We start from the raw sequence: 25,587 nt of genomic DNA on the forward strand, positions 1-25,587 counted from the left end.
CTCTAAGGATCTAGATTATTTCCTTAGGCCACTACAGGAAACCTGGAGACCTAGTTTCTACAGTTTCAGAAGCATTTCAAATCTTTCTCAGTGGTCATGCCATTTGAAGGCATTTTTTGTAACTTCATAGCAGGAAATGATACTTACTTGGGCCTCTATCTCCATATCTACTTGCCGTAACAACTACTGGGAAAGCTCTCTCTATATACCTACAAGCTCAAACCATAGCAAAACCATAAACTTCCCACTACTGCATCCATAGGCTCTCTAAAGCAAACTGAGAAGAGCCTACTGACCATAAAGCAATGTAATAAATACACATTCTTAAAGTGAAGGCACTTCTCAACAACAGAGGCAAGGTGTCAACTGCAAATTTGGTGTGTATTGTGTGTGCATATATACATGAGCCAAATTTTATATATATGGGGGTGTGTATATATATATGAGCCAAAATTTATATGTGTGTGTGTGTATATATATATATATATAAAATATGAGCAAAATCCTATCTTTATGTGTGTTTATATAAAAATAAATAAAACCAGGCTAAAAATTAAGGATGGATAATTTATTATTCTTTAAGAATGTACACAGTCTTTTAAAAGGTTTTGTTCTTGAAGCAGGGAGAAAGCAGGGGGAAAGGGACATGAACCCCAAAAATGGTTACTGTGCATTCAAAGTGTATCTGCAATGTTAAACAGTCAGCACCTGCTTAGGGAACTCCCCAGCAGTCTAATGGTTAGGACTCCACACTCTCACTGCTAAGGGCCCAGGTTTGAAACCTGGTCAGGGAACTAACATCCCACAAGCAGCATAGCAAGGTCAAATAAAAAAATAAACAAAAAAAAAACACCTGCTTGGTGTCAGCCATACTAGTCCAGTTCTCACTTGCACTACACAAACTTAAAAAGTTGAAGTGCAAGCCATACCTTTTATTGTTTTTCCTCTTCCACCAATATAATTTAGGAGTAAAAGATATCTTTAGGAAAGAAGGTAAGTTGAATTCTATAGAAAAACTGTTGATCAAACAGCAGCAAAGGTAGATATAATTTGTACCTAGAGACAGATCTTAAAGTAAGGTGTTCTTGATAGTTCTTTACCTGATTAACCACTGCCCCTCCTCACTCCACAACAAAAAGTGCTACAAATACTTGCTTATACAGCCTACATGCAAAAAGCGTCTGGCACAAATTTCTTAGGCCTTTTCTCAAAAGCCTCAAGCCTGATCCTCTTGAGATGACAAAGTCCAAGAGTCAAAATAAAACCAAAAAGTTAAGGATGAAGACCAGAAAGGAATAGGAAGAACGAAGAATTTCCAATCACTTCTTACATGTTCATTCTACTCTTCTTAATTGGTCTGAGTTCTCAAACTCCTATGTCTCCCATGATCCATTAATTTAGCTGTTATGATAAAATATTCTTAATCTCTCCAGGCCCTTCTCATTTAGACAAGTCCTGACATAGTAGCATTTTTTTTTTAAACTCTATGACCCAGATGAAATCTTTTTATAGTCCTTGGAACCCTTGATGCTCCATCCTAAATTCCTGCTCTGTGGCCCTAATGTTATGACAGAGGAGACAAACTATGTGAATGGTCCTGTGAAAACAAGTGAGTGGAGGAAGGGAATTGCAGCAATTGGGCTCCACGAGCATCAGGCTATTTCTCTTTCTTCCCTACAGGATTTAACAAGTAAAGCAGAAAGGAAAAGGCTGGCATACACATGGGAGGCCACAGCAAAGAGCTACCCCAAGGCTTTTAGGAATCCTCATTATCTTTTCACTTGTTACATGCAGTTAAGTCTGGAAAAATATCTTTGGAATATGTCTTGTGTGTAGGAATGCATAAAAGATAACACCTTGCAAAAGTCAAACATACAGGTTTAATAATGTGCCACTAATGAAGATGGTTTATAAATGAAATAACACCTACAACATTTAGTTCCCTAAATATATTATGCTATTAATCATTAAAGTTAGACCTGTAAGTACAAGTTTTCCATATGTGGAAAAGTAAATGTTTTTAAATTAAAGAGAAATTATCACTCTAACTCTTAAAAATAAAACGATCAGGATAAATTTCAAGTGTAGCCGCTCAGTCACTGAATAAATTTAAATTTGATAATAAAACATCTAAGTTTCAACCAATGCACCTTCGCTGAAGCACATTTAGCTGAAATAACTTCGAGTCTGGTTTATTTCCATCACATATAGTACATTTTTCCAACAAGAGCACGTACATTCAATATAGAACATTTCCAGCAAGTTACAGTCTTTCTACTTTCCTTTCACAGTATATTTTAGTGCAAAGCACTGGGAAGGTAAATGCTTTTCTAGCTATAAAATCATTTTATTATGACCTTGTGGATCTTCAACATTTTAAAATTTTATACAAAAAGTATATAGATGGACAGGGTCCCTCCTAAGTCCACATGTGAACCTACATAAAAACACGGTATATTCTCCTGCTGTACCTTTTAAAATTATAATTTGACAAAAATTACTAAAAATTATTAAAAAATAAAGTAATTCCTAAAAAGTACAAAGTATTGATACACAAAAACCTGCCCAATATTTCATTAAAGATAGATGTACTTCTGTTTTCCCTAAAATCTTGATTACAAAAATGGACAAAAATTCATTATTTTTTAAATTTTACAGTAGGAATCAAATATTATCTAAAGCGGTCATCTAAGATTTTACTTGGGAGAGGGGGAAAAAGCAGGGTTTACACCCCAATCTTTCTTTTTTAGCAATATTTAAAGAAATAAACTAATATTGTAAGAAGTGGTTGTGCAGGGATTGTCTGCATCCATAAAATTTCAGTAAGCTATTTACTGCCTTCATATTAACACCAGTAAATGTGCGGTCTTTAAAAAAAAAAACCTGAAAATTTAAGTTGCATCTATCATTAAAGTGCTTTGAATGAAATTTAAAGAAATATAGGGGAATGTTTAATTTTCATAAAAACCTCAGATGTTTACAAATGAACAATATGATGATCCATGGGTGAAAATGAACTGCAACTTTCCTGTAGTATAAATTTTGAAATGAAACTTTCAAACATTTAAGTGCTGTAGAACTAGTTAGAAATAAATGAATGTAAAAATAATTACAAATACTTAGCAGGCTAAATATTTATAATGTGCTGATATTAAATTATCTTTTGGTCCTAACATACACTCAAGGAAATTATGTATCTGTACAATCCAGATAAAAATTCTGCCAAATGAAGGGGGAACAAAACTAAAATTGCTAAGATAAAGTCTTTGTTAATTAAAAATCACCAGTGGTGATCTTTTCTTCAGGTTGTTGATCATTAAATTAATCAACAAACTGTTGGAAAACAAAATTTGCACCATTTGTGTAGAAAATGTAGACCAAATGCACAAGGGTGGTTAGTTGATGGATTGTGATGACAGTACTTAATGTCACAGCTACTTGAAAGTGCTGGAAGAGGCAGTGCCTTACAAACAAGTGGTTAGATGGTTATTATTTTAGTCAGAAAACAGCAGTTACAGTCATATGTTTATCCAAATTTTTTCTTTTTTTCCTCATAGTACCATTTGAAGATGTTTAGTGGTTCTAACACCAATTTAAAGTCTTTCCACAAAAATGAACTCCAAACCTTTTCGTACATCACTTGAAGTTATCTGAGGAGAAATGGGAATAAATGAACACTTTTGAGTTTACCAATAAAACCTTATTTTTAGAACTATACAATAATTCTTCTAAAGGATGATTTCATCTCAAGTTTTCCACACAAAAAAAATGTGCGATAGTCAAACCACAACATTTAACCTACTCAGCACTCAAAACTAAGTATACTGCTTTAGAACCTGAACCCAAAACTAATTTAATACTAATTAAATATATTAAATGCCTTAATACGAGGGACACAGGTACTGAAGGTAAACTTTAAAAATACAGGGAGATTTGCAAAAACAAGTACAGGGAGTCTATGCTTTATTTTATATTGCATTTTAAAAATCTAATTTGTTCCAAAACCCTCTAAAAAAGTAATATTATTTTCTTTCTTCCTAATAGGGATTTTACTTTTCAACACACAACCATAAAAAAAAAGAAAAAAACCTACTTAATAATATTAACTATGTTGAAATGATCACCAAAAGTTTATTTAAACAAAAAGGTAAAAATAAAGAGGATCTGGGACCTAAACAATCACTTTCCATAGATCAAAACTAAAACACAGTAACTAACACATACTTCCAAGGAAAAGGAAAAATAATCCAAACTTTTGTTTATCGAGTTTTCTCCTTTGCCTGGAAGCACTATGTTAAACGTAAATAATAAATGCTAACTGTCCTAAATTCAATTTGGGGGTTGTATTTTTTCTGAGTGCAGCACTTTATTTAGCCGTCACATTAATTTTTACAATAATTACAGTGCCTCAAAAGACGTTTTTCCTATAATTATCGTCTTCACAAATTCATTCTAATATACTTAACTTTCCCACAATGTATTAATTAGTAGACTAAGTCACTGAATCAAATTAAACCTGTGCAAAGTTAGTTAAACAGAAGACTTCTATTGTAAACATAAGCCAATATTAATGTATATATTTTACAACATTGAGAGGAAATCACTGACCCTGTGCCATCTATCTATAACTATATTGCATTGTCCTGTGGAAGATTAAGTTCTGAAGTTAACTTTTGTTCCCAAGCCATTGGAATAAAGGTCACTGAAGAGGTAAATGCAATATGCATATTACTCTTGCAGTTCCCACTGCCGTAAGATATATGGAAGCAAACGTGTTAAAATGGAACCAGCTATAAATTATGGTCAAATGATTTTTTTAGTTCGATGGGGGGAAATAAAGCAAAACTCTGTAACTGTTCCTCACCAGACAAGAGCCTTAGATCTTGTACTTCGGCCTTTGGTTTTGTTTCCTTCAGGTGAATTGGAAGCATTTGCCTTATGAGTTTTCTTATGATGTTCAAGATAAGTCTTTTTGGCAAATGCCTTTCCACATTTATTGCATCTGTGAAGAGAAAAGTTTTTTGTGACTTTTACTTCAATACCAACATCAGCTACTTCATACTTTTTACTAGGAGAGTTAGAAGTGCCATCATGTTTTGAATCACTATGTTTTGCTTCGTCTCTCGAAGGGCCTCTTTTTGTCACTTTATTTAGAACAAAATCAATGGGCTTTTTTATAGCTCTGATCTCTAAACTGGCTGTTATTTTCCCAAGATAACGGGATGACTTTTTATGAACCACAGTTATATGTCGTATCACATCACGCTTCCGACGGGTTTCATAAGTGCAAAGAGGACACTTGTAGAATTTAACATAAATGTTATTCCCATCTGTGTGCAATTCAATGTGTTTAGTCAAGTTCTGTTTCGAAGTAAACTGACGTTTACAAAGTTTACAGTAAAGTTGCTTAAAATCAAAGCCAGCTGAAAGTTTTGGTTTCCTGGTTTTTTGCTGGCCACCTGCAGCAGACAGACTAGTTGATTTAGGGCTTTCAGAGTCTTGTTTAACTTTATTTTTCTGTGCTGCCGGTGTGTTCTTTTTTTCATTTGAATGATTTGTTCCCTTTAATTCATTCTGTGGAGAATGGGTAATGGAAGGGGGTGAAGATTCTACAGAATCTGCTGGTTCAACTTTAACTTTTATTTCTGAACTGCTGGCAGTATTATTGGGGCCTTTCTCTCTTTTAGAGTTTGTTCCAGAAAGAGTTATCTTGTGGACAATTTGCATATGTCTTTTAAGCATTATTTGTGAACTATATTTCCTCTTGCAAAGAAGGCATTTGCATGCAGTTAAATTGTATTCAGCCTTTGAAGACGACTTTTGTTTTCGAGTCTTAAAAGATTTTTTAGGAGAAACAGAATCCAGGAACAAAGGTTGCCCAGGCTTTGTTGCTATATCAGGAGTAATTGAATCCCTCCTTAGTCCTCTATGAACTTCATCAAAATGCCTCCTTACATTCGCTTTTGTAGCAAATGATTTACAACATACTGGACAACTCCTACTTAATGGAACTAGAACATTCTTACTGCGTCCTTTAGAGGACTGGTTTGGATTCTTTCGTGTTTCAATGTACTTTTTTAGTTCTTCCATCTTTTTCTTGTGTACTTTTCGAATGTGACGACGAACACCTCGTCTGGAATTGAAATCTTTTCTACAAAGACAACATATCAACTGGTGACCAAAATCAGAATTGTCAGAAGTTTCCAAGTCAGCCTGTGATTCCTGCGGTTGTTCATCAGATGGAGGTGCAACATCATCTGCAACAATTTCAACAGGAGGGGGCTCTACAGTTTCCACCTCTGTGTCTGTAACTGGAACTGTTTTAGACTGTTCAGTGCTAGTTTCCTGTATTTGAACTTCAGGCTGTTCAGGAGTACTGCTTGACTCTGTGACTTCAGTGGGATTATCAGTCCTTGAAATATATTGAAACACTGCATTTTGATTAGTTTCTATAGGTTCTAGCTTAATAATGTATTCTCGCTTGTCCACACTTGGATATATGGCTTCTAGGAGGTCGTTTATGGCTTGGCTTTGTTTATCATTTACATCAGGAAGGTCTGTTAAGGAAAAAACAACATTTTAATCTGAAATAATTAGCCTGCTCTAGTCCTCTAATATTTTTAAATGTATTATTAACCTGTCTTAAAGTTTATTATTAATTTGTATTTATTTTTACAAGAGTATTATCTACTTCTCAGTATTTTATGAGGCTGAAAAACTAGTACTGATTAAATTAAAATTTGCTTTAATTTAAAATCTCATCATGGTACACAAATGTTAAGGAATAGATACAATCTGAAGAGCTACTTCTAATATAAGGGCCCTTAAATAAAATATTTAAGCAGATGGGTTTCCCAAACAATAAAAATAATACTTCATATTTTTAGGCTAGCAAAGGAAAGTCAAAAGTTCTCATAACCCAAGATGGATAAGATACCATGAAGTATGTTAGTATAAAAATCATTTTTTTAAAGAAAACATAACAGCATTCCTATTAACTTAATCCATAATAATCTAATCTAATTGTATGGGGACATTTGAACATCTTATGGAGAAAGAAAAAGAAAAAGATTTTATAGAAAAACACAGAAACACAAATAATGATGTATAGAAGTGTCTGCTAAATTCAGTCTTAACATGGCACAACTCTATTAAACCAATGATTAAAAACTACAAATTAATTCCAAAAACAGAGCTAGTTTTACTTTCTTATGCAATATAATTACTCTGGTCTGTAGGCAACCTAACAGTCATATTGTAACAGAGTTGACTAACACTGGTTATGTTCCTACATACAATGCTAAAATCTAGCTACAAATACAACATCAAATCTGATAACCACTTAGAAATCAAGAAATGACTTATCATAGCTCTTCTAGTCTACTAATCTTTCTTTTTAAAATGGATAAAGTAGAGTCTGTAAGAAGAATACTTTCACACAAGTATTTCTAGAGTAAGTATTACAGAAGAGTATACAGTAATCCAGCAAATCCATTTATCTAATTCCCTCTAAAATTCAACTAACTTTAGTTCACACCAAAAACTAACACAGAATAACTACCAGAAAGTTAATTAAATTCCTACTAGTTCCTTAATTGCAAGGTTAGATTTGAAACTAATTTCTAGACTGCCTTTTCATTCACATCTCAAGGATAAAAGAAGTATAGTAAAATATAACAGGGGAAGGAAAATTTTCGAGACAAATATGAAATTTTTGTTTCATCTATTTCCTATCATATACTTTAAATCACTTCACGCTAATAATTAAAGCGGTACTTTTGCTATTTGGAGTTCTGCACTCTATTCCCTTCCACAAAAGATTAAGTTGAAAAATGCACAAAACCCACAATACAACTGAAATATCAAACTGATAAAAATAACTTCTACATTTTGTTAAGTCCACAAGAGTTAAATCCCTGAACAAAAAACAATGAAAGTAATCTATGACTTAATAAAATATTTTAAGGAATTTATGTTAGGTCTTTAAAGCAAGAAAATATCATTACATACACTGCAACTTAATCATACAAAGACAATATACTTAACTCAACAAACATTTGGTTACACAAAAACTTCATTAGCTTACTACCTGCCTTTATTACATAAAGCTATTTCAGATTAGCTTTCAACACAATCCAATTTCTGGTAAAATGACATATCAAGTAAATTTCACTGAGAATAAAACTGATCTTCAAATCAAGACCCAGGAAACATTAGAAGGATTATCAAATATTTTTTAATGCTCTCCACAATTCCCCAAAAATCAATTGATTTACTCATTCTTTGTTCTATATTCAACCTTCTCATTTACTTAAGGAGAATCTAAGTAAACAATGAGTCATATCTGGTAACAAGCTGCTAAGAAGTAAAAATACAAACACCCCCATCAAGTATCAATATTTTAATTTACAAAAATCCTGAATATAAACTGTATAGTCCACATAAACATTCAAAAACAATATCCAATATTTTAATACAAATAAACATGGTAAAAATCTAACTTCATTTATCTTTAGCAAAATCCAAATGACAGATATTAAAAACCAGACATTAAATTACCTCTTTAAGAAATCAAATACATAACATTGAGTTAAGTATTTTATTTTGTTCTCCATCACTAAGTCATCTGTAACTAGATACTGATACCATTCTGATGTGAATGTGCAGCTATAGTATAAGAACACACAGTAAATGTGTAAATGAGCATATGAATAAAACTTACTGTCATCCATCTGCAGACTTGGTGGGCAGTAGAATTTTTTATGGGTAATTAAATTTGGCAATCCTCTGAAGAGACTGCGGCATAATTTACATTCAAAAATAGTGTCCACATCTTTTAATAAAATATGCTTAAGTTGTTTAGTTCCTGAGGGAAAAAAGAAAACACAAAGGTAACTTTAACATACTTTTAAACTGGAAAATCACTGCTGACAATCCAGAACTGTGGTTTTACTCTTTAAAAACAAAATGCAGGCACTGCCAGTATCTACCACACTATACTCAAAAATAAGTTATAAACTACATTCTAAGCAAAATTTTATCACTTGGATGTTGCTGCTGCTGCTGCTAAGCTGCTTCAGTCGTGTCCGACTCTGTGCGACCCCACAGACAACAGCCCACCAGGCTCCCCCATCCCTGGGATTCTCCAGGCAAGAACACTGAAGCAGGCTGCCATTTCCTTCTCCAATGAATGAAGTGAAAAGGGAAAGTGAAGTCGCTCAGTCATGTCTGACTCTTAGCGACCCCATGGACTGCAGTCTACCAGGCTCCTCCGTCCATGGGATTTTCCAGGCAAGAGTACTGGAGAGGGTTGCCATTGCCTTCTCCCACTTGGATGTTAGGACACCTGAAACTGATGGTCTTTTTCTAATTCAGCAGCCAATCAACTCCTGGGATATCTTGGCAATGGTTCTAGTATCTGCTTGATCATCACAATGACCTGGTAATAAAAATGTACATGACCCACTCCTGGAGATTCTGATGCAACAAGACCTGGAGTGGTACAGAAGAATTAAATGTCACCTCAACCCAAGTTTTTGGCTGGTTCTTCCAGCTCTCTTTTGTACTACAAAGTAACCATGAAGTAACACATTTTCCCCTGATTACTTAAAGAAGGTCAAAACTGTCTCACAAGATTATCTGTGCCTTTCTTTTTAAATTCAGCTCAAACTACTTGCAGTTCTGGGCCAACATGGGATTATGATCATTTAGTGGACAGTAAAGAATCCTTGGTCCATGTTTTTGAATTTTGCTTAGGTCTCTTAATACTACTAGAAATTTATTCAAAGCCTTTCTCCCTAAAATACTCACCCTAATTGCAATTAATTAAATATTGACAGAACTACTAGTTTAAAGCCTGTCTTCCACTAGACTATAAATTCCAAAGTGGCCAAGACCAAGCCTGTCTTATTTACAAAGTTCTCAGCTCTAACAGGAGAAGGCAATGGCACCCCACTCCAGTACTCTTGCCTGGAAAATCCTGTGGATGGAGGAGCCTGGTAGGTTGCAGTCCGTGGGGTTGCTAACAGTCGGACACAACTAAGCGACTTCTTTCACTTTTCACTCTAACTCATTGGAGAAGGAAATGGCAACCCACTCCAGTGTTCTTGCCAGGAGAATCCCAGGGACGGCAGAGCCTGGTGTGACGTCTATGTGGTTGCACAGAGTCGGACACGACTGAAGGGACTTAGCAGCAGCAGCAGCAGCTCTAATAACACTGAATAAATATTCATTGAAGAAAAGCCACCTATCTACAGAATATAAGCATTATGATGGAAGGTCAAAAGGCAGGCGGAAAATAAACAGCAACAAGCACTCCTGAAGTATTTAAAATAAAACACAAATAGAACCTCTTTTGTCACTACTTCCTACTGGTCTCTGACACAGGTAAATGGACAAAATTGATCTGTGTTCACTAATTAGTGAGCCTTCAGTTTCTTAAAAATAATAATAAAAATAATATTGAATTAAATAGGAAAAAAACAAAAGTGTCCTGAAAAAAACCATGAAGTCTATCCAGGGGCACAGTGACTATTAGGCTTTGGGACTACTAAGAGAATAAACACAATCTCAGTAGGATAATTAATACTGTAGGATCCATAGAAGTTAAGCATTTCTGATTTAATCTTCTGTGATTTATTTACCTTTAATTTTTCATGTTCATCATGTTGCATTTTATCATCATTTTGAAGACATTAGCCTTCAAATTTCTATTGCAAAAAGATTACCACATTATCATAATTTTACTAAGTCTTTAGAGATTCCAATATATCATCTAGCTGTGTGGCCTTAAAGAGTTATATAACCTTTGCACTTTGGTTTATTCATCTTATAAAACAAATCAAACCTATCTTGGAGAATATGAAAGAAAATATGAACCTAAATTCCAGAAGAATTAAATTATAAATCCAGATTTCTACTGAGAAAAAAATATATATATAATGAAATAATTTCTACCACTTCCCAAATCCAATTCAAAGTTTATTCCACAGGATCATACTACCACAAAACCAGAAAACATTTATTTTAAAAGATTCAGAGGATAACTTGGGTATTATCCATTGTGTAAAAGTAAGTTCACACACACACACACTTCTCTAGTCTATTTCACATTACAAAATATATTGGCAATAAATTGCTAATATATTTAGTTCATAGTTAACCTCATAAGTGATTGACAAACTATGAGAGGTAGGCTGATAATAAAGAACACTTTAGATAAACTTCTGTAATTGATCTACATATAATTCTTAGTAAGTATAGGTGGATGTATTACAGACAGAAGAAAACATGGGAAAATTTTGCATATTTTAATCCTAAATTAAAAAACCAGCTAGACCCATACTACAAATTCAATTCTGCCTTTAAAGATACTAAACTGTTTAAAAGGATTGAAGGAAACAGAAATAATCTGAACTAGGTTTAGCTATGACTAGAAAGTACAACATGAAGTTATACATAAAAAACGTTATTTGTAAAAACTTAAGACTGCATCCCTAAATCAGATATCATCTACCAGGTTATCTCAACCAACCATAACAACAAAAAAAAGTATTTGATTCTAACCTTGACTAATTAATCTTAATTATCAAATCACAAAAAATACTCTACCACCCTCACACCACTTATGCACATACAAACACAGTTGTGTTGAACCAAGCAAACCAAATTTCTTTCAGGTCCTTCAATTCACCAAATTCTCTCACTTTTCAGACCTTCTCCTATGTTTCTTTCTCTCTGCCTATAACATTCTCCCCATTTCCCTGGTCTGGTCCACTTCTAATAATCCTTCAGATTCCAGGTTAGATGTCATTTCCTCCAGGAAGCCTTCTCAGACCCCTCCTGTTCCCTGTTAAGAATTCTTCCTCTATATTCCCAGAGTACCCTGTACACCTATACTATATTATCTCACTGTTTTGTGATTACTTTTATCTCCATTAAACTGGAAACTCGAAGAGGACAGAGACGATATCTTTTATGTTCCCCACTGTATTCACAGCTTTCAGGACCATGCCTGATGGGCATTTGTTAGACATACTGGTGAGCTCTCTCTATGTTTAAGAAAATCTTCCCTATAAATTTTTTTTAAAATCCATATAAAGTTAACCAGAAAGTAAAAAATGGGACCTGAGTGATTTTCCAATTCTGCTTATATGTATTACAAATGAGAAGAATAAGATGTGCCCTCACTCCATAAACACAGGCAAAAGTTATTCCTTAAGTTGGTTTCAGTTACCATTTAAGGTTTTGTTGGTTTCCCACGGGGACATAATGGCTTTATTCTAATCAGCTACCATTTTCTGATTGCTTTGCTCACTAACAGTTTGACACAGCCAACCAACTATGCCTCTGCCAATAGTTAAAACCTACTCTAACCTGAAAAAAGAGACAAGACAGCAACAAAAGTTCACCCAAACAGCAACAAAAATTCCTCCACAACTCTTAATCCTGAGAGAAAGAGAGCCGTGCAGCCTTACTCCTAATTATTCCTTCTCCTATAAATAACTCTCTTTCTCACCTTAGATTTTTAAATCATCTTAGAAGTCACTACATACTACTTACACCGTTTACATAGATCATCAATTCAGTATCTTTCGAAAAACCAGCCCTCCAAAGAGAAGGCTTTTGACGCCTGTAACTAATTAATGAACATTTCAGATCCTCACACATAATGGGCGCTCAATAAAATTTAGTTAAACCTCATTGAAGGTTTAATCCTGTGCTATCAATTAAAGTAAAATACACTGTATATACTGATATAAAGTTTAAAAAAAATTTTTTTCAAAACGGATCAGTATTCAATTTCACATTAGGTTGCATGTCAGATGCTTGACATAAGATAATATTAATTCTAACTCTTCTGTGCTAAGAGACAATCTGAAGACACTGCAGCACAGTTTACATTCAAAAATAGCGTCTACACCTTTTAATAAAATATGCTTAAGTTGTTTAGTTAGGACAAAGTGAAAGTGAAGTCACTAAGTCCAGTCTAACTCTTTGTGACCCCATGGACTATAGCCTAACCAGGTTCCTCTGTCCATGGGAATTTCCAGGCAAGCGCACTGGAGTGGGTTGCCATTTCCTTCTCCAAGTTATCTTCCCAACCCAGGGATTGAACCCGGGTGTCCCACACTGCAGGCAGATGTTTTCCCATCAGAGAAGCCCAAACACATAGAAGCTTTCCTTTTCTCCCTTAATATACTGATATGTTGGTCAATGACCCTTTTAAGTTGCAGCAATAACGGTTTTTAAATAGTACACTGTATGCTTTATTGTTGATTCACACATGAACTCGGTTTCTTTAGGATGACTGTTGAACCACAATATCATTCCCAACATTGCAAGCAAATCTATAATTCCTGTCACACCCGCTGAATTCCAAGACCAGTATGAAGGGAATTTCTAACTGATCATCCATCCTTAATATAAGAAAACTTCAAAATTGTTCCTTTAAAACCACTACCTACAAGGGTTGGTTAAAAAAAATTACTAAATTAATTATGAACACTTCTACATGCTACAATAAATTTATAAGCAGAATGAAATTGTTTTAGTGCCTATGTGGTGAAACATTTGTTTAGTCTAACACACATTTACTGAACATCTATTAAATACCAGGTATAATGTTATTCACTGAAGACATGAAAGTGAAGGATATGATCTATGTCCTTGAGAAATTCCCAAACCAACATGAATGGCTGCTCTCCTAGGAACACAGCCTCAGGTGAGATGCTTTGAAGAGGAATGTAGTAACAAATAAAATAAAGCTACATTTTTCTTATCTATCCCCAAAATATGCAATCTGATTTTAAATTTCCTACAACTGCTTTGTATCAACTAAAAGCAAAAAAAAAAAAAAAAATCCATCATATGATACAGCAGTTATGTACCTCTAATAAGTCATACTTTCGTCCCAAGCTTTTGCTTACAGAATCAGGACTAAGGCATCACCATCCAGTCACAGTTTACATTAACTGAAAGAAATGTCACTTTAGCAATAAAAAACACACAAAATCTCTAAGAAACTAAAGACCAAACTTAAATTTAGTTAGATAATGACAATAGCAAACATCACACAAAGCCAATTCTCACTTTTCACTGCAATTTATTCCTCCCTAAGATTCAAAAAGTCACTGTTCCTTGCACATCGTAATAGTGTGCATTCTATAATTCTATAGGTAGTAGATTTTTCTATAATACAGTTGACCTTTGAAGGAATGCAGGATTTAGGGATGCCAACTCTCCATGCAGTCAAAAATCCACACATAACTTACAGTCCTCCTTATACTCCCTTTCTTCATATCCTCAGTTCTGCATCCTGGGATTCAATCCAATCAACCAAGGATCATCTGGTACTATTTACTACCGAAAAAAATCCACAAAAAGTGGACCTATGCAGTTCACACCCATGCTGTTCAAGTCAACTGTATACTATTGTAAAAAGAGATATATTTACAAAACTCAAAAAAAAGATGCCAACTTCACATTAAGGGCCAGTTCTGAATACTGGACAAAATGATTATCCTCCCCTTTTCCCATTTTTCTGTCTCTAACCTTAGGGCATACCACAGCTTCTTTGCCTCTACCAGAAGACTATGAGACTAAGAATATTAATCTCAATTAAATCAACTTTTATATAGGTCACGGAAATACATCTTTTTGTTATTTAAAATTTTGTTTCAGTTTGGGCGGAAAGGATGGGAAAAAAAGGAAGCTAAAATAAGTTATCAGAGGGAGGAACGGCTTTGGAGTCTGGGACTAGCAGATACAAACTATTATATACAGAATGGATAAACAAGATCCTATTGTATAGCACAGGGAATTATATTCAATATCCTATAATAAATCAAACTGGAAAGGAATATGATAAAGAATGAATATATATACACACATATATATAACTGAATCACTTTGCTGTATACCAGAAACTAACACAACAATGTAAATCAACTATATTTCAACTTCAATTTTTTCTAAAAAACTTAATAGAAAGGAGGGAAACTTAGAAGACAAAAAGTCACCGACATGATCCTAGAAGGACTGACAGAACTACAGAAAAGTTCAAGCAAAGGGCAGGGCACAGTTTAGGGAGTACCTGAAGCCAGGATTCAGAGCAAACAGCCTGTCTCAAGTCACCCAAGCATCAGAGATTTCAGAGAGAAAAGCTCTAGGTAGGTGTAAAACAGGCAGCCTTCTAAAAAATATGAGATATTTATATATGGACAGAAGTCAAACAACAGTAGAATGTACTCTTTAAAGCCAAAGATACCTAAATACCCAGTCAGCTACCATTTGTATCAGGAAGAAAGTTAAGGGATATATGCTCATATATGGGTAGAGGGTCTCTGGAAGAAGATACAAACCATGTATTAGTACTATCTGAGCAAAGACACTTATTTCTGTATTTCTGTATATCCTTTTATACCTGTGTATTATTATTATTTTTAAGCCACAGGTATATATTATGTAGGATTTCCCAGGTGGCTCTGTTGGTAGAGTCTGCCTGCAGTGCAGGAGAGACTGATTCAATTCCTGGGTGGGAAGATCCCCTGAAAAAGGAAATGACAACCCATTCCAGTATTCTTGCCTGGGAAATTCTACGCACAGAGCCTGGGGGGCTCTAGTCCATAGGGGTGCAAAGAGTCGGACATGACTGAAGCCACTTAGCACGCACACATATGTATATTTCCTATTCCAAAAAGAAAAGTCTATTCAGATTAATTTTTAAGTCAAGCAGATAAAAATAGAGATTAGAAGTCATGAAGTATTTGTCATTTAAAGCCAGGGAAATAGTCCAAAGCAAAAGTTGAAGTAGGAAGCAAAGAAAGTGAGTCAAAACTGGTCAAGCAGTCAGTACAGCACACATGAGCCTGGTGGACCTAAAAAAGTTAAGTCAACTCCTTCCTCAGCCTTTTATGAACTTCCAGCTTAGGTAGGAATTAAAACCAGGTCATAGAGAGCCCGGTATAGGCCATAAACCCCTTAAACAGAGCTGATACAGGAGTTGAAGACAACTATCTGAGCTTGAAGATAAAGAGATATCCTAACACATCATTACTGCACAACCTGGCTGAGCTTCTGAATGTTAACAAGAGCAAAGTATGACTTCAAAGTTCTATCTTCAAATAACTGTCAGATATAAAACACCACTATAGCTCTTTAAATGAAATGTGTGTGACCAAGCCATAATGGAAACAGCTTAGAAAGAGATTAGTCACTGAGGGACTGCTTGGGAGAAACTTACAAGTCTCAGAATGAGAAGGTATCTTAGACCCTGTCATGTGGCCCAAACTTCCATCTCATCCTCCCAAGGTTTCAGTCAGCAGAGGCTTAAATACCTCTGTGCTAAAGAAGAGCTACCTTAGGAGACTTGAGATTATCCAGATACGTAAGAGATTACTATCCTCAGGAAATCAGAATTACTTAGCTATGAGATACACTAGTGAAGTAAAACAGTTCTTTTTTAATTCAAAATTAGTTTCTTTGTACCATTTAGCGTATTTCTAAACCATCTCTAATTTAAATGACTGAGTACTTAGAATTTACAGTATTTTCAAAATTTGTTAAAAAAAAAGCTCAGAAAGCAAATTTGCCAGAGACATTTTAGAAAGAGCACATAATCCATTTCACAGTCCCTTCCTTAATCTTAGTAAAGAAATGGCAAACACAGAAAACCAATACAACCACAGTGCAGTAAGAAAACAAATACTTTCATTTTTAAATATTCACCTTTCAAGGTAAGAAATATATATAGATTTTGGTATAGGATCTTGTTGAAAAAGAATTTTTTTCCAAGATAAAGCACAAATAAATGAAACAATTCTAACTTCTTAATCAAATAACATTGTAATAAACTGAAATAGTAAAATTTCAAATTGCAAATTTTTAAAAAAGAAACCTAAGGCAAAGAATATAACTGTGAAGTTATTATCTTCATTTCCATGATATGAGAAAGAACAAAAAGAATTATCTCTGTACTAAAAGCAGCTAACAGAAACTCTTACTGCAATTAAGAACTAACCATTAATGGCACTGAAACATGTAAATTATCATGTGAAACGAATCGCCAGTCCAGGTTCAATGCATGATACAGGATGCTCGGGGCTGGTGCACTGGGATGACCCAGAGGGATGGGATGTGGAGGGAGGTGGGAGAGGGGTTCAGGATGGGGAATACATGTACATCCATGGCAGATTCAAGTCAATGTATGGCAAAACCAATGCAATGTTGTAAAGTAAAATTAATTAATTAAAAAAAAAAAAACTAACCATTTTTCTGTTATGCCAGAAACATACTTAAATGTTGCCTCTAATTAGTAAAATTTTCACTGTATTTACCACAGGAGAATTTGACCTATTAGTTATTTTCGTTAAACAAGGGCAATTATCAAAAGTAAAAAGCAATTTAAAAAAACACAATAAAACATGTTATACCACCATCTAGCAAGAGCACAGGTATTTGCTATGGCAGACATGAAATGCTGATTTAAACACATAAAGCAACGCCATGAGGATTACAGATGAAAAGTGTTAAGAAATGAATCTCAGAGTCAGAAATTAACTTAAATGAACAATCTACTTTTTAGAATCCTAAAATAAATCAAATGTATACTATTTCCTTTTTAAATGATATAAAAACAAGCACCTTAAAAAATTTCTCATCAATACAAGTGGCTTCATATAAATTCTCTGAATCTCAGAATTTTTTCATTAAGATACAGTAACCTTTAAAATAATAACAAAAGGTATTCTAATCCTTAAACTTAGGATGTCCATCACTTAGGTGTCCATCAGCCATGTGCATTTGCTAGTTCATACTTGATTTAATACCCTACAATGTCAAAGAAGCCAAATCCACAAGTGGTGGACAAGCAGATAAAAGAATCACAACAACTTAAGACCTTACTGATAGGACTTCTAATAGTTCTCAACCACTTCTACTTAGTGAGCAATACCTATTTTAGAGTGCTGGATTGTAACTGCACAAATATACTTATTATATATCCATTATTACAGTAATATAATGGAAAGAAAAGCTAAACAAATATATCTGAAGATATCAGGGCTAGAATAAGTCTTTTTTCTATCACGTGATCTACTAAAGATAGTGAAACTCCAGGGTTAGGTAGGAGATGGTGAGTCACATAAACAGAGATGATAAAGTAATTAATCTAGAACAAGAGACATCTCAGACATTCCGAGTAAATAATCTACCCTGCCAAAGCTCATAAAGACCTTGTATAATTTAGTCCTGTCTTCTGAGAGTTTATAAAGAACATGCCAAAAAAATAACAATGAATCTTTAAGAGACACTTTACCAGCAAATATACCACATATTTCTTTAAATCATTCCAAACACTTTTTACATTAGTATATAATAATATAGTACTGAAAAAGAATTTCTAATCAAGCAATATTTACTTGTCCCCTTTTTTAAAAAGACAATTAAAAGTATATTATAAAGAATCAATGTATATATTTCATTTTTAAAAAATTATTTCTAAGGATTTCTAGGTAATTTTAAGGTACTACGTGAAGATTGAAAATACATCCTAAAACATTCATACCTGATCGAAAGCATTCAATTATTTGCTGAATACCAGATTTGGATGTCTGTAGTGGTTGCTGTAACAAAGGAGCATCTCCAGGTTCCAGGATATAAACTACATGGAAGACAAATACCCACCCCAATCCCCACAAAAAAGGGTTATTTAAATCATTTACTATTGAAGTAAAACAATGGTTTGCTATAATCACATTAAATGACAATCACACTTTTTTGTATGTATTTCACCATTAGCTTTTTAAGGAAAAATAAAATAATGGTAAACATGTAACTGCAATTTTTCTCAATTCAAGGTAAAACTAAGGCTGCTGAGGCTATGCATTAAGTTCAACTGCAAAGATCTTACTATTTTGGTGTTACTTAGTACATATTAGTCATATTTGCCTTTTTATTCTCCTTGAAGAGGAACTACTACATTTAACCAAATTCTAGGGCAATAAATAGCCTAGCCACCCCTCATGAACCATTCCAAAACTCTCCAGACAATCTAGTACGGCTCTCTGGCAATTATGAGAGCAAAACTCAAAAACCACTGCCTAAGGAAAGAACTGGTCAAGTGCACAATGACAGATGTACAAGAATGTTCACTGCAGCACTCTGCAGCACTGTAAATAATTGAAAATTTCAAACAACTTAGAAGTCTCTCAAAAAGAACCAGACTAAATAAACTATGAAATATCCATACAACAGAATCTCTCACGGCTATTACACAGCATGAGCTAGACCTACATGTACTGACAACAAAGGATGTCAATAATACATTGTTAAGCAACACAAGCAGGTTATAAAATATGATCTCAATTATACTAATATATATTTCAATAGCCACAGAAATAAATTTAATGTATATGTGTGTCTATGTATAAATGCTAATAAAAACACAAAAAGTCTGGTGAGACAGTGGGATACCAACAAAACTTAACAAAGGTTCTTTCTGTTGGGTTGGGTTTATAGAGGTGATTTTCACTTTCTGCCTCACACGTCACTAGCCCAGGCTTTTGGAAGTATGCATTTTAGAAAGAATGCATTTCTAACAGTAAGTAAAAACAATATTCCCATTGTAAATATACAGAGGTCTACGTCATCCCTGCTTGCCAAGACTTCCAGATTATTAGTATAAATATGTAATAAATAAGGTTACGGTAATAAGAAACAAGGTAACTGAAAAGGAAAACTGAGTTTTCCATTAGACACCAGGTAGAGAGAGTTGTGGTGGAGAAAAAGCAGTCATTTCAATCACCTCTCTTTTCAGTACGTTATAATGTTTTACCATCATCTGCTCAGTGAGAGAAGGTAAGGAGGGCTACTTCAGGAATGGGTGCTACACTGCTTCAGAACTTGGGCCTGGAAAGCTCTGAACTGTCTGATAAGGGGGATAAAGCCTGCTGTCTATGTGTATAGACACAGCCTTAGACTCTCTTCTAGGCTTCAACTCTTAAGTTCAGTGTACACAAACAGGAAAAACTGTGTCTCAGGAACAAATCGTTCCATTAAGCAAAATTTTCCCAATTTTAAGAGACACTTTGGGGGTATTTTTAAAAACATACACACAAATACAACTCATTTTGAGAACATCTGACATTGGCACTAACTGCAGTGGTTAAGAAAAGATTCCAGACCTGGACTGACTGTGCTGAAATTCTTTTTTTGCCATTTACTAGATACAGCTAGGGCAAATTATACTCTCTTGATTTCCCTATTCTCAGCTCCAAAATGTGAATATTAAAAGTACCTAAATCATAGAGTTGTGTGAGGATTATATTAGCTAATGCAGGTTTCTGGTTAAATCAAAGCCTAGAATACAGTAAAGACTCGATAAATGTTCTACCACCATTATTATCATCTATAAGTCAACTGCTTTCCCGACACCAAAAACTGAAAAATCTTTTCCAAAATCTAAGTAGAATCCAACCCCTTAGAGAAACAGCAGCAAACGTTTGTAAATAGAGTGATGATATCATTTATTTGGATTAGATGGACCTCTTTCTAGTATTTGTACATTCTGACAACCAATAACTGATTACAAAAACTAATAAAAGATAGGGTGGAAATTATATAATTTTAACAAGTCCCAAGGTCTGACTCTCCAACTGGCAAGAATTCTGTAAAGCAAGAATGAAAAATGAGTAACAAATAAGGGAGAAATATGAGGAAAAAATGGAAACTTCTCTTCAGCACCCCCTTTCCTCATTTAGGTACATGCTCCAGAAACCTTCCACTAATTTCCACGTCCACATGACAACATCATTTTAAAGCTAGAGCAAAATTTTGTTACCCATCACCATCACTGGTACCACCAGAATACATACACATCCTGAGACACCATTCAAATAACCCCAGGGTTAGTTTTGTTATGAGTGGACATATCCACCTGGTATACACATCTGTGTAGGTCCCATTTCTTTCTTCATTTGAAAACATACTCAATCCTAAAAAACTGTGTATGTCAATATTTTATAAAGTTTCTTCTTGCACATCCTATCATTCATCCCAAGATCAGGTCACATGACCTTTAAGGGAAAAAAAAGCACCTCCCTCCAGCCAAAAACCCCAAAGTCTCAGAAGTTAACATCTTTCTTTACATCCTTCCAAGAACACACTTCCCAGAATACCTACTTCTGTTAAGAATCTCTCCTCCATTAAAACAAGCCTCTTGGGATATTCTTCAACCTAAGATGTCTGAGATTTGCTTATGCTTACAAATAATAGTGAGTGGGGGGCAGTTTGAGGATAGAGAAGGGAACTGTGGTGAGGGGAGAATACAGATCAAAAGCAACTGTCCACATACTCACATACTGATAACTGACGGAGTTGTGTGTTGGTTACTTAAGGTTCCTATACGATCCTACCTTTGAATGTTTGAAAATTTCTCTAACAAAAAAACTTTCTTAAAGCATAACTAATATACTTTACATACACCGATAGGCTTATAACACCACCACTCACTACAAATTAATCCAGCCTATCAAGCCCTCCCCAGGAACACGCTGCTCTCTCTCATTCAAGAACTCACCTACTATTCATAATTCAAAAGGACAGACCTCTCAGCAGAGTTCATTAAAGGAACTTCTCAAACATAACGTCATCTTCTTCCCTCCATCTGAGGGCAACCTCTTTTTAAAACTACCATTCCTATTCCTCTCAATACGGGAAACATCCTCTCACTTGGTCCATTGTCTTCCTGTGAAATAATGACAATTAACTACCTCATAAGTTACACTTCTACCTTTCCAATGAACTAAACCCTCAGAAAGTGTTTACTTCTAACTAAGAAAGCAAAGAAATACCAACTACTTTTGACCTAACAGTTTGAAAAATAAACTGCATCGGAAAAGTTTCTGGCAAAATAAAGTTGAATTTTTAAAATTAAAGCAACTTATCTGACTTTTTGTTAATGAGGGAGGAAAAGAAGCAGAAAAGTTTCAACACAAATTTAAAAGTTCATCTCTGGAAAATATCTTTAAAGTAGATAGAAAACTTTGATCAGAATACACTAAATGAGGTATGGTCACAAATTATCTTATCTGTGTACTTATTTACATCCATCTCTTTCCACTCAAAGGTTCCATGAAGGAGTGAGCTTATCTGTTGTGTTCACCACTTATATCCCCATTGCCTTAACAGTGCCTAAGCACCTAACTGGTGCTCAAGTCAGCAACTAACTGGTGCTCAATAACGACCTGTCAAAGAAATAAATGAATGACAGAATACATTTCTTCCTAAGTGACAAGCTTTAATATGATTTAATTAACTAATTCAACTTAAGTGACTTCTCAGAAAAAAATGGAATAAAAAAACAGTGGAAGAGAAGTTTAAGAAGTCATTCACAGTTTTCTACTTCAAAACTAGCAAATCCATTCAACTGGTACAACATAATGGATATATATTCACTTCAAATATACAAAAGGTCCAGCAGAAAGGATTATGAAAGGTAGGCAGATCAGGGAGTAAGTGAATAAACAATGGATTCCATTCTGGGATTGCCTGTTTTATTAGCAGAGGTTATTATTTTCAGCAAATTAGTGGGGATAGGGTCATAGTACAAATTTTATTCTAACGTGTACCAAAGTTTCCAGAGAATAGAAGTTCTTCCCTTTTAACACCACCATTTTTTTCCCCATCCATCAAAAAGTACTCTAAATGAACTCCACTGTGACAAAACCAAGTATATTGGGTGTGGTTAAAATACTCCAACAAGAAACAAGCAAAAGTACTAAAAAGTCCTGGAATTTTTACATCAAAAACAATGCTAAACATCTGCCTTTGAACTTAACAGAATAGCCTTTAGTCGGTTTAGTGACAGTGTGTATTCAAGGATTCTCTTTTAAGCTGTACCTCTAAACGTTTTTAATAATGCACAAACTTCCAATAAGCAGAAAAACTATCAATAGTTTATATATCACATTTTATTAAAGTGTTCTAATACTCCTTGTGAGACTCCAAAAAACACCTTTTTAGTTTCATAAAGTCAACTAAAAAATATCCCTCTGATCAATATCCTAAAAATATTTATCTTAAATAATCAGATTTTGCAATCCTGTGCTCTGTCCAAGATCTTTAAGAGGTCGCACTTAATACCTGCTTCTCCCAACGAGTTGACTTCGACAAACTTTCCTTAGCCCAAACTAAACTCATTCTTAGGTTTAAGCATTATTCTCTCTTTCAACACTAATTAAGCAGAAGAAATTTCTAGTTTTTAAAAGTTTAAATGAAACAGCTTTCATAAAAATAAATGCTAGTATTCTAATACTACCTATTTTTTCCTTTCTCTTCAATTTTAACCATTCACAGAGCATGAGGGTATACTACTAACTACAGGCTGCCTTGAAATGGAAGGAAAGGGGATTGAGTAATTGATCTTGTGGAAAAGATTTAAGGTGACACCTGCAGTACTTTTTTGAAGGGATCAAGCAAGGGAGACCTCTTGTTTGTACAAGCTTTTAGCTTCATAACTGGTTTTATGCTGGGGAAAATTATAGCCTGCTTAGTTAGGAATGACTTCTTGGGCAGGAAGAAAAGAAAACAGAGAGCAGAGTGGCTCTGATGGAGACCAAAGAAACTGGAGAAGGGGTATACCTGGTTCACAGCATCCGTGATGATGGTGGTCAGTCTGACAGTATTTGTCCCTTAAAGGCATTTTCAGTGGGCGCGACCTACTTTCCTTTCACTGTAAGAAGCTCTTCATTGCGGCTTGGCTGTTGAAAGAAGCACAAACCCGTCACTCACCCTGAACTTCCTGGGGGGGCTCTCGCTGCATTTTCCAGAAACGTTCCCTTCACCCACCCTCTGCTTCCCCTCCAGCGCCCTGTACCTTCCTCTCCAACCGAAAGATAAAAACGCACGAAGGCTTCACCAGCCCGAACTCCCGCACAGGTTCACCGCCCTACCCGGAAACGCAGCCCCGGGCGCGCAGCGCAGGGCGAGGGCCTGGCCGGCTGCGCGGGCGGCGGCGGCGGCGGCCTCGCCTTCCCGGGCGGGCGCGCGCGGAGATGGAGGCGCGGAGCGCAGCGGGCACGGCCAGCGCCGGGGCCCGCGGGGCGAGGGGCGCGGCGGCAGCCGAGGGGTAGCTCCCGCCGGCGGCCGGCCCACACCGGCCCTCCTGCTACGCACGTGCGCTGGGGTCTCCCAGGCAGAGCCCCGGTCCCCCCAACCAAGTGCGCCCAACTTACTGAACTCCTGGGGCGGGCCGGCGGGCGGGCGGAAGGAAGGAAAGCAGGCCGGGCGGCCGCGGGGACAGCCTGGCGTGGGAGGCGGCTTCGGGCCCCACCTGGCGCAGCCTCGGCGGACCGCGCGAAGGGACCGGGGTTCGGGCCCGACGCGCTCCCAAAGAGTCCCCGCCGGCGCTGACGCGGAAGCGCCACAGCTCACCACGTCCCTCCGCGGCCCGAGGCGACGCGGCGGCTCACGGCGTCCCTCCGCGCTGTGGAACTGGGCGGGCGGGCGGCGCGCGGGCGCAGGCAGTTGACAGGAGGAACCGCCCCGCAGCCGCTGCTGCCGCCACCGAAGAAGCTGGAACCGGAGCGGGCAGGACCTGGCGCCCCTCGCCCGGGCAACGGCTGCCGCCGGAGCCCGGCTCCCCCCAGCGTCGCTCCACCTGCAACGGTCCCTCAGGCTTTTGGAGAGGGGCGGGGAAGGATGGGGGTTTTCCCCCCACCTTGGGCCCTTTCTGGTAGTAGTTGTTGTTTCAGGAAACTTTATTAAGTCAGTCTCTCTCTTTCTCGGTCTCCCCCTCCCCGAAGAGCCTGAGCTACCGCCGCGGAGCGAGTAGGAAGGGGGAAGCAGAGACTCTCCGGCAGCGACAGGGAGCGAGTGACTGACCCCGGACGGAGATGGGGCGAGGGCAGGAAGTGACAAGCTCTCGGAGTGGGTGGGGGGAGTGTGGCCGGCACGCCCGGGAGCGTCGCGCGCATGCGCCCGGCCCGCGCCCCCGCCGGTGGGGAGACGCCGCGCGGCGGCTGGGCAGGGAGGGGGAAACCGAGCGGGCGGCGCGCGGCCGACAGTCGGGTGTCTTCGACCGGCGGCTCTCTCAAGCGTCCCCGGCGGACGGGGAGCCGAAGTCTTGGGCTTCGCGGGCCGAGAGGTGCAAGGCCACTGGTGCAGTGGTTGGGCCCGGGAGACGGGCTGCTGGGCAACCAAACTGTTGCTATCGCTTTTCTTCCTTCGGTGGAACCGAAACCGGGATGCTTGGAAAAGCACGGGAGAGAACTGTAGGAAGAGGCTTGGCAAATGCGTAAGCCGTAAATCGTGGTGATTCCGAAAAAGTTGTCAGCGCATTTATAAAGGGTACAAGTGGAACTTTTTTTTTTCCGTAACCCAGCAATTGCCGAAGTGTGCCTCTTAGAGCTTTGTCAGGTCTTTGGGAGGAAAACAGTCTAGTCCGTGGAAGATCGGTATTGATCGCAGCTGCGCTCGGCGTCTGGCATCTGAAGGTGAAGTTGGGTCACGTGGGCAGTACGCACTTTTTCTTCTCTTCGGCGCTCATCCTGCTTGGAAAACCCCCCAGGATCGCAATAGACTGTCAAA

The 25,587-nt window shown here is 36.9% G+C and overlaps 1 protein-coding gene across 2 annotated transcripts; it reads right to left on the bottom strand.

Annotated features, from left to right (window-relative positions):
• Positions 1–1,861: 1,861 nt before the first annotated feature.
• ZNF800 (zinc finger protein 800) lies at positions 1,862–24,373 on the bottom strand. Of its 2 annotated transcripts, XM_061165728.1 has the most exons (6): positions 24,234–24,373; positions 23,641–23,759; positions 18,566–18,661; positions 8,723–8,866; positions 4,865–6,557; positions 1,862–3,650 (listed from the first exon to the last, which is right to left on the bottom strand). In XM_061165728.1, coding segments are annotated over exons 2-6 (1,995 nt in total). In that variant the 5' UTR covers positions 23,702–23,759; positions 24,234–24,373; the 3' UTR covers positions 1,862–3,649. The 2 variants fall into 2 exon arrangements, with proteins under 2 accessions (XP_061021711.1, XP_061021710.1); XM_061165727.1 differs by having other exon boundaries at positions 1,862–6,557.
• Between the last annotated feature and the right edge of the window lie 1,214 nt (positions 24,374–25,587).

The sequence above is a fragment of the Dama dama genome, chromosome 18 (assembly GCF_033118175.1).
Source record: "Dama dama isolate Ldn47 chromosome 18, ASM3311817v1, whole genome shotgun sequence".
Taxonomy (NCBI): Eukaryota; Metazoa; Chordata; class Mammalia; order Artiodactyla; family Cervidae; genus Dama; species Dama dama.